Source organism: Eucalyptus grandis, chromosome 1 (assembly GCF_016545825.1).
Source record: "Eucalyptus grandis isolate ANBG69807.140 chromosome 1, ASM1654582v1, whole genome shotgun sequence".
NCBI classification, from domain to species: domain Eukaryota; kingdom Viridiplantae; phylum Streptophyta; class Magnoliopsida; order Myrtales; family Myrtaceae; genus Eucalyptus; species Eucalyptus grandis.
This window is the reverse complement of record NC_052612.1, coordinates 30,126,626-30,137,295: the sequence shown is the minus strand read 5'-3', so window position 1 is coordinate 30,137,295 and position 10,670 is coordinate 30,126,626. Positions and strand designations below refer to the sequence as shown.

Sequence of the window (10,670 nt, the reverse complement as noted above, 5' to 3'; positions counted from 1 at the left end):
ATTGATCGCTGGGAATATTAAGAAACTCAGACCCGCTGACAATGCTTGTAGAGACTAAACTATTCACAAAATAAAGATTCACCCATCCAAGAGGAAAAGGAAAGACAAACATGTTCGGCCCAAAAACAGCACCCCTAGCTGGCCTGAGAGAGACGAGGGTAAGTGAAGTTCTTCAACTTTAAGAAACCCTATTGATATAGGGGATCATATTGTTTTTGTCCAAAGAATTATTAATCAGTTGGTGTCTATAAAGCCCATTGTCAAGCAACTTAGCTAAACTCTGTAGTATGGTCTAAGTTGGGCCGAATTAGCACTTAACCCAATAATTACCTGCATAGGGTTTGTCCCTATTGTTAAGGAATGGGGACCGACCCTATTGAGTCTAGGAACGAGGATAAGATCGATCCTTTGAGTCTAGTCTAGTTCCGAGATCAACCCAACCAATCGATTTTTTTTTTGTTTTTGTTTCATTTTTTGTATTTCTTGAAAAGACACATTGAAAGGACATAACTCTTTCAAATTACATATCTACCAATAATGCAACACTGAACAACCAAAATATAAATATTGGTACATATCAAATATAAATATAAGATAAAATAATAACAAAAATTTTCATTTGTTAAAAGCAAGAAACCATAAAAAATGAACACGTGAAATTCAATCAAACCATAAGAAATGAGCAGCAAGCAAAAAGAGCAAGGCCTAGGCAAGCAAAGAAGGCTTCTATTATTTTTTTGATCGACTCAAGGCTAGGTTTCTACATTTTAATTTACACGATAGACCCACAAAGGAAAAAACAGATATAGAGATGCTAGATTTAAATTAATTTATATATATATATATAGGGGTTGATCCAACTCAAATCAATCATAAAATTTTAGGATTGAGGATCAACTCATATAATATGAGGTCAAAAGGTTCGAGGATCAAAGCCAGCCGGATTGAGCCAGTTTGGGATGGTCGAGCACTGCACTTATGCTCCCCTCAATAATTACGGACGAATCTGTCGTCGTTAAAGTCACAATCAAGAACTCCTGGCGAGGTTTGCCAATCACTTTGTATCGTACACCCTCTTAGTGTGACGTGGCTCTATGAGCCGCTCCACTAGAACAATCTCTCTCTCTGACTGAGGCAGCCACTTCGAATACGGCACAGCCAGGGTACGGTTGGAAGGGGCAGCAGTGACCTCAGTAGACTGCCATCTACAATTGGTTTTGAGCATCTAGGGACTCGAAAGTATAACCGGCATTGCTAACTTATCAAGGGTAAATTAGGAAGCTCAAAAATATCATTAATCCCCTCTGAACAAATCGAAAAATGCCGAATGGCCAAGATAAGTAGGTTTCATTTGAAAAGGTACTAATGGACACGTTGTAGTTCCAAGAAGTCTTGCCAAGCAACAAACAAAAGTTATTACTTCAGGTACTTCGCATACCCAAAGCTTCATTTTCAGACCTTTCCTCAAGGCACCCCGAGTCTCCTCGGGATTTCAGAGATATAAACACAAGTCCTCGACTGGATATTGCCACAGGTGCTACAAACGAGCATGGGAACGACTTCGCAATTCAGTCGTATCATCATTCTTTGGCTGCTTCGGTGGAGGTTCATACGGTGGAGGGACTAAGGGCATTGGAGGTAACATCAAGTAAAAAATCGCAATACTATGGACATCTTCGAGGGCATGAGACAATGATATTCTAAGTTTACAGGCCTCATGACATCCTGTTAATCCTCTCATGTTACTCTAGCAAAATTAGCGTGCCAGCAATCTAAGAGGTTGCGAAATTTCAAAGAGTTGAAAAGGTATTCACTGTTTTTGATAAAGACTTAGGCTTGGTGTTTGATAAAATATGGTGCAGTAAAATAGATTCTCAACACGGTCATGGAAACTGCCCCGCAACTGTCACAAGACATTATTAAGACACAACTTTATAGTCAGCTTAGGTTGAAAACAAAGCTCGCTGACTAAAATTTCATAAAGACTTGAACCTATCCTAAAACAAAGACCATGGAACAAAGCTCGTGAACTGACAAGTGGCAGAAATCTGTAATATGGGCTTTAGCATGAGTCTCGCTGAGGGTAATGTTTTCATAACTTACATAGAGACATAGAACAGAATGATGAGATACACGAAAGGCGTACCTCCTGCTTGTTTACTAATTAAGATACCTCATTCACTCGCTCCAATCTAGACTTTGATGCCGCGTCCACAAACACGTGGATATCCTGATGGACACAAAGGTGGACAGAACCCTCTTGCTTTAAACAATCGGGTATGATTCTTACATCTAATCAGAATGCATCAACAGTCGGAAAGCCTCATCATTGGTGACCATTGCATAATCATATCCAAGACCATCTGCGCACTCCTTAAACTCATCCATCTCAGATTGAGTCACTTGGATTCCAACCAATACATTTGCACCAGTTTCACCCTGTTTAAGTGCAGATCAGAATTAAGGTTTCAACCAAAGGATGATAATCAACAACCACTTGTATTCTTGAGCAAGAAAATCAGAAATACCTACCTGTCCACGGTAGTGAAACAAACTAATGTTCCATCTAGGACTGAAGGTATCTAAGAACTTCATCAGAGCACCAGGCCTTTCTGGGAAGACAAAACGACAAAGAACCTCATCTTGAAGGTTTAACCGGCTCCCCATCTGGAGAAAAGAAAAGATCAATTCATCTTAGCAGCCTAATTATAGCAATGCCCTCCGTTTTTGGCACACTACCAGAGTTAATGTGATGCATAAGTTATTGGTGAGGGAAAACTAAGAACAATGATCCAGCAACTGGTCCACAAATCAAGTTTCAAGAAGAAACATGGATTGACTAGACTAGATTCTTCACCATTAAACTAAAAGGACATTGAGCTAATAGAAATCCTTTCTATTGAATAGGGAAGAGAATAAAGTAGAAGGCCACATAAAGAAACACATGATGAAATTGAAGTGAACAAATTGACTTTGCAAGATGTAAGCACTAATATGCTTAAGGAAGCAATTGATTGTCCTTCAAACTTACAAGCTCATACAAGTACTTTTCCACATTTATTGCAAAATGCACAAAATGACCCTAGATTATCAATGTAAATTAGCTATACAGTATACGAGTCCTGAGGAACAATCATTCTCAGCAAGTGGATATAGATCTCTTAATTCTTCCGCTGTGAATATCAACTATCAATAGTCTTTAACAAGACTGGGACCAGACTTTGTTGATTAATTAAGTAACAAAAATTTGAGAAACATAAAATCAATATACACACATTGCACAAATATTTGTGCTTTCACTTAATATTTGCATACTTCTTCGAAATCTTCATTCTTCCCTAGGATAATCGCTTCTAGAATTGTCCTTGAGAGATGCTTCTAAGATATCACTTCCAAATATTTTCCCAAGAGTGGCTGAGGATCATAACAACTTATTTTATTATTATACTGCAAGTATGTCATATAAAGACTCATGCATGAGAACTACTCAAGAGAAATTGCATGAGAATTAATCATGAAAAATTGCATGAGAGTTAACCATGAAAAAAAAAAAAAATCATTGCGTGTATTCAAGATGACTTTTCTCTTTATACTTTTGGCTTATACTTCTACTTTTACAGAGCTCCTTAAATCTTTATAAGCCATAAATACTGACATTTAAAGTCATTAGGAACCGCACCAAATTGTTCATAATTTAGTAAAAAGTTAAAATTAACTGTACATATTTTTAAGAGAGTCAAAATTTATTTGTAGGGTTTTACTAAGCAAAACCAAATGAAAAAACCACAATGTGGCAAAAACTTGAGATCTTGAGGGCAAGGAGTCCATTGAAACGTGGTGATGGACTTCAGGAAAGTGGGATAACATCCACTATAACCCACTTTTATACATTTTGGGGGGGGAAGAATCTCTGCAAATTGTTGCATACCTATTTTGTTATTGATACAGATTGCTAGCATATTCTCATGCTTAGAAACAAATTTATTACCAAGCAGTATCCTCAACAAATCTTCTAATAAGTTCTGTCTGAGGAACAACAAGATCAGCTGGTAAGCCATCCAACTTAAATGAATAAACTCATCTCTTCAGAAAAATGTTTGTCAAGTGAAGTAATTACCAGGTAACGCAAATGATCTTTGACCAGATCATTGCCTGTGAGATTGTAAGTTGTCAGATGAGAATCCTTCATCCTCTTTTGCATCTGTTGAAGTTCACTAGCAGTGTGAAGGCCTACACTGCTCAGCATAGTTACCGAAGTGTAAGCATATACATTAGAATTGTCCAATAAAGATAAATACCATAAGTTACACTTACGAAGGCCATACTTTGAGCAGGTACAGAGAATCATGAAATCTCTATGAGGGAAAACACCTCTTCGTCTCATGTTTAAATTTCCTAAATTACCCTTTATTCTTTCTTTGATACCTAACCATGTCACAGATTTTACTATTTTTGGGTCGAATCCATGTCACAGATTACCATCATTTTCTTTCTCTTCTCACTATTAGATTTCCTTAATTACCCTCACTTTCTTCTTATACCCACTTATTTCATACAGAACCACTCATTTTCTCTCTATGCTTATTAACCCTGGTGATATCATTAAGACCAAACACCACATCAACAGGATAGTTTTATTCAGTTGACTGCATCTTTTACAAGTCCTGCCTTCTTCTTATTGCTGACAAAGATTGACAAGTCGTTACCTGTACAGTACGACAGCCTCTTTATCTGAATTACATCGATATTTGAACTCCGTTATATTCATCGGGCCAACCTACAATACCAAACGCCCATCAGAAACGACCATCATTGACACAGCTCTTCTGTAAGAAAAGCTGGATTAAATCTTCAGTATCTTCAGCAATACGTGCCAATTCACAGAACTGCTTGAAGCTTCCAGGCTTCTCAGGCATAAGCGTTGCAAGGACCGCCTCTTGTTGCCTACCCACGTTTGCAAGTTCAGTCACCACCCTTAATTTATCAAAATTCATGTTTGCCCCACTGGTTATTGCAACGACATTTTCTCCCTTGAGACCATAGTACTTGCAGTATGCCTCAGCTCCAGCAAGCGCCAGAGCACCTGCAGGTTCCAGAATGTTCCTTTTCTCCTCAAACATGTCCTGCAATATAATATTCAGACCTTAATCAATTGAACTGCCACGCGACAATCACTGTTCTCAGAAAAAGAAAATTCTAAACACTGACAACAATTTTAAGATACAGCCTAAGAGCTTCAGCCTCAAAAAGAGTGTAACCACAGTAAAGATGTTTTCAAAAGGCACAAGCAATGTGTTACTTTGAACCCTCTCCAAAGTGGAAGAAAGCAATGGACCTAGATCAACTAAATCTATTAGCTAGAATCTGTCTTCAGGGACCTTGTGCAGACAAAAGGGAAAATTTTGACATTACAGCATACAAGACCAGCTTCCTAGCTCAAAGATTTTTTCTGCAACATTACTATGTTTGACAGCATGATCAGACGCTACTTGCATAATGAGAGATACCTATCCCAGCTTATCAAAAGTATGATAACCTGAATCACCAGAATTCACAGTATGCATATCCACTTCTATCCAACCTCAAAATGGCCTTTAGTAAACTGATGATTAAACCCTTGAAAGATGTATTTGTACAGTAAAATTTCAAGGTTGATCCTTCAAGACTCACAAGAACTACATGTAAAAAATTTCACCAAAGAATTTGACAAGAACAATAGCATGTGGACAGCAAATCATATCACTTTTCTTTAAATAACCTTTATTGAGGCACATATTGCGTCTCGGCTCACGAGAACTACGCCATCTACCAACTCTTTGCACAGACGGAATGTTTCTTCACCAACCACTTTAACTGCTACACCATCCGCGAAACCTCCAACCTGGTCCAACATTATTCTCTGGCCATGATGAAGTGACAATGCCATAGCATTCGCGTCAGCAGGCTCAACCCCAATTATCTTTACCTGCAAAGAAATAACCACATGAAAAGAGATCCACAGCTAAAATAGAAAGGAAAATCTAATAAACCTCTCCAAATACATATATTTGGGCCGAAAAGGAAGACAGTATAAAGCTTAGTTACTTCAAGATACAAATTAATAGCCACAAGAAAAGTAAATCTAATAAACCTCTCCAAACACATATATTTGGGCCGAAAAGGAAGACAGTATAAAGCTTAGTTACTTCATGATACAAATTAATAGCCACAAGAAGAGTAAACTGAAGCTATTTCCTGAGAGAGCAGACAAAGGAAGAGCAAGTGGTCATGATAGAAAAACCATGATCCCAACACGTTTAAACTGGTTGAGAACATGACAGAGAAAACTGAAAGTGTCCGTCTTGAAAAACCATCACATGCTCATAGCAAAGAGAAGGGGTTCCAGCAAGATTAGGCAGCTCTAGAAGCTGCTAATTTTGAATGCTTACAGCAAAATAGAACCATCTCTGGCAATGGCATGCCAAGAAGAGGAAAGATGGTACCTCTCAAGTAGAATTTGAGATTATATCAGCAATGTTCCTCATTGTGCCTATGAGATCCTAAATAATAGCTTTTTTCAACAGGACATACTACGGTTTCATTCAGGGAGGAAACAACTATTAAAGCCACTCAATTTATACTGGAATAACCAGCAAAAACAAAAGGTACTGGATCAAGTTGGTCATAATGTTACTGCAATGATAACCACAAGATGCTCTCTTAGAAAGAAGCTACAAGATGATGCTCTTCAATAATATGTGCCAGCAGTAACAGGACGCTGGATCAAAGTTTCCTTACTTTATCATCAGATCAAAGAAACTTGGCCAAACGCATCCAGGAGATTTTCATTCTCTATGGAAATCAAGTTAACATATCTTACTTTGTTTGTTGATTCAATGATAGGAATCAATATTCATGTTGATTTCTATGTCTTCATGCCTATAAATGCTTATCCCTACTGCAGAGAACTCATCAGCATTTCATAGCAAAAACTCTTCTCCATTCTGAGTGGTTATATGCTTGTTTTGTATGTTTGGTATTTTGCCCATGGGGACAATGACACTAATAATAGTCCCTAAACTTGGGTCTAATGTGCAATACCATCCTTGGACTTTTAATTTGTTCAAATCTTTGAACTATTCCTAAATATTCAATCTAGTCTTTAAACTTTCAATTTGATTAATCTAACCCCTCTTCTTTCCATCATGAAGTCAAATCAATCCTTTGGATTCACAAGTTTCCATAATTACACTATTGCTCGGATTTTATAATATCTTTTTATTTCGATCCATTTCCTAAATCAACAAAATGAAAATGCTATCTTTTGATTACCTTTTTACCATTTTGGTCATTCTAAACATTAATATAGTTCTATTTAAGTATATTTTAATTTATGAACACTATAATAGCAAAAATATAACCTCATTTATGGTTATATAGAATTCATAATAATTTTATTTCAAAAGAAAGTGTTTGCATAAGAATATTTAATAATGATATTAATATGTGGTAGTTATATTAATCTAAATCTTATTCCTAATTTTTTACATTGATGCTTTGTGTTTTCTTTAATTAAATTCAGTTAAATATGTAAATTAGGAAACTAAAATAGCACAATTATCAACTCAATACAACTCTGAATGAGATTCATAGAGATCATAAGCTAAAATATACTTAAATGGAACTAAAGTTACATTATAAATACCAAAAAGGAAATTAAAAAATAACCATATTTTTATGTTAGCTTAAGGAAATTGGTTGAAATGAAAAGATATTATAAAATCCAAGCAATAGTGTTATTATGAAAAAATATAACAATTTTATGGAAAGTTGAGGCACTAGATTGAACAAATTAAAAGTTCAACAATTACATTGAACATTTTGGAATAGCTCAAGGACCATATTGCATGAATTAAAAGTTCAAAGATGACATTGCATGTTGGGGTAAAGTTGATGGAATATTTGTGCCATTTTCCCTTACCTTTGTGATGCAATGACAATTTTATATCTGCAATTCAAATCCACATAACAATTCCTGAACATATCTCTATATTTCTTTAGACCAGCAAATTATTATTTATTCAAATGAAACAAGATATTTCTAGGAATCATGCTCTCTCTTTACAACCACTCTCTTTTCACAGTTTAGTTATTCCTGGCTCATTTCATACTCTTTCTCTATAAAAGAAAACTCACTTCAGTTTAACCAACATCCAATAAATAGCAAGCTGGCAACGCATGTAGTGTACTTCTCATAAACTGCATCTCTTAGATAATAAAATTGCCACCCGGGCTTCTACGTTCAACAGCATAACAAGAATTTTTTACAAAAGATAAGAGAAAGCAACTGGCATCAAGGTGAAGACATCATGAATGACATAAAAGAACACCAAAAGTGATTTTTTGGAGAACAAACAACCAACCTCTGGAGAAACCCTCTTAACATAAGCAGCAATACCAGCTATGAGGCCACCACCCCCCACAGGAACAAAAATGGCGTGCAATGGACCTTGCATGTGACGCACAATTTCCATGCCAATAGTACCCTGCCCCATGATGACATCCGGGTGATCAAAGGGAGGTATAAATGTACGCCCCTCCTCCTCTCCTCGCTTCTTGGCATATGCTTGAGCCTCATCATAGGAATCCCCCACGAGAACCACTGTGCTACCAAGCCTCTCAACAGAGCGCCACTGCAATATAAGAATACCATACGTGAAAAAAATACCCACCAACAACAAAACTAGACAAACTAAATGATACAAATTAAAACCTTGATCTCTGGCGTTGTGACAGGCATTGCAATTACAGCACTGCAATTTAGTCTCTTGGCAGCAAGGGCGACCCCCTGGGCATGATTCCCTGCAGATGAGCAGATAACCCCTTTTTCCAACTGTTCTTTAGGAAGCTTTGCCATCATGTTATAGGCGCCACGGAGTTTGAAAGAGAAAACCTGGCAGAAGGAGAACAATTAATCTCACATGCTTCACAACTAAGCCCAATCCAGAATTAGACCCATCATTCAGACACATTTCCAATATGCAAGAAAAAATCAACATAATTATGATTTTTAGTTTAATTAGAATTAGATTAAGCTTGGGAAGCTCTTCAAGGATTCTACAACAATAGCTTCCGCCACTAGATTTTCATGGAACTCATTCGACCACTTGATTCCGAAGTATCATTGAAGTACACTCTTCTTCATGATTAAGATAGGTACTGAAAACTTAAAGCCAGACTCAGAACAAAGCAGAAGAACACAAAGTTCCAAAAGCACTATCCACGCTTCATGGGTAATTACAGTCAACAAAACATCCAGTGACCTATCCTCAAAAGAGTCAGCCAGCTTTGCTTCTACTCCAAATAAGACCACCCTTTTTGCTGTTTTAAAAAAACAATCAAGAAACAAAAAGCTCTACTGATCAGAAGGGAAGAAAAAATTGAATTTTCTGAACCACCATAGCTTTCAAACACAAAATCAGCATTTCAAAGTACGAAAACGACTAGACGTAACCCAATATCACTCCGGAACATGGCTTCAAAAATCAGTTTCCAAAACCGCAAGAGATGATCAATTCCTTTCGGGAAAGAACTAATATCAAAAGCAAGAGAGCGCCAAAAGTACTCACGGGCTGCAAATCTTCTCTCTTGAGCCACACATTCACTCCCCACCTCTCGGAGAGCTTCGTGGCGAGCTGCAACGGAGTCTCCTTCGCCACGTCGTAAACCTTGGACGACAAAATGTTGGTCAGATAGCTCATGGCATTGGTGATGTTTTCCCCGGCACCCTCGGCAGCCGTGCGATCGGGCACCGCCCCGAGGTATCCCGGCGGGTACTGGAGGGAGCTGGCCGAGACCCTGGGCAGGGACGGCGGCGGCGGTGGCGCCGCCGTCGCGGGAGCGGGCGCGGACGCCTGCGCGGACGGGATGTCGCGGGGGGCGAGCGACGGGGACGCCTCGGCCGTTTGCTTGGACAGGGCGGCCCTCACTAGCGGCCTCCGCGGGCGGCCCTGGGCCGGGGCGGAGAGGGTGCGGGGCGGCCCGGCGGCGGCGGCGGCGGGGCGTCGCCAGCGGAAGAGGGGAGGCCACGGTGGCGCCAATTGGAGAGCCTCCATTGTCGAAAAAAAGTGGAATGTATGCGGGTGGCAAGTGCTGATCGGGAAGAAAGAGAGAGAGAGAGAGGGAGGGAGAGAGGGTGGCGGCGGCGGCGGCGGCGGCGGCGGAGGCTGCGGAACGCGGTGGTTGCAGCGGGGAGGAGGGTATGGCTTTATATAAAGTTGGTGGGCAAAAGAAATTTGGACTTGTCAAATGTCAAATGGGGTGTCTTCTCTTCTCTTTTCTCTTATTTATTTATTTATGGAATTGTTAGTCATAAAAAAATATAATGACTGCTAATAACTTAATTTTTTAAAATAAATTCCTTATAATTAAAGCAATTTAATCAGAATCCGGCCACTTTTCTGAGTATCGGTACGTGGATATTTTTTGTAAGGCTTGACAATGACATCCACATAAAATTAATGGACACATTTCATTTGGAGAAACTTTAGTGGTGGGATATGAGACCTTATGGAAAATTTGGAAATGCCTCAGCTGTGTCGCTCATTCCCATCCCCAACATTTTGCTAATAGAAGAAAAAATCGATATGCATAATCAACCGGGGACTTAAATGGAATTTCAACTCAATAAT

At 38.7% G+C, this 10,670-nt stretch overlaps 1 protein-coding gene across 1 annotated transcript; it reads right to left on the bottom strand.

Moving 5' to 3' along the window:
- Positions 1 to 1,888: 1,888 nt before the first annotated feature.
- Positions 1,889 to 10,286, bottom strand: LOC104456072 (threonine dehydratase biosynthetic, chloroplastic). The gene is made up of 9 exons (XM_010070796.3): positions 9,609 to 10,286; positions 8,753 to 8,932; positions 8,403 to 8,672; positions 5,759 to 5,965; positions 4,875 to 5,123; positions 4,707 to 4,777; positions 4,118 to 4,235; positions 2,533 to 2,667; positions 1,889 to 2,439 (listed from the first exon to the last, which is right to left on the bottom strand). Exons 1-9 carry the CDS (start codon positions 10,092 to 10,094, stop codon positions 2,293 to 2,295), a joined length of 1,863 nt encoding a protein of 620 aa, XP_010069098.2. The 5' UTR covers positions 10,095 to 10,286; the 3' UTR covers positions 1,889 to 2,292.
- Positions 10,287 to 10,670: the final 384 nt, after the last annotated feature.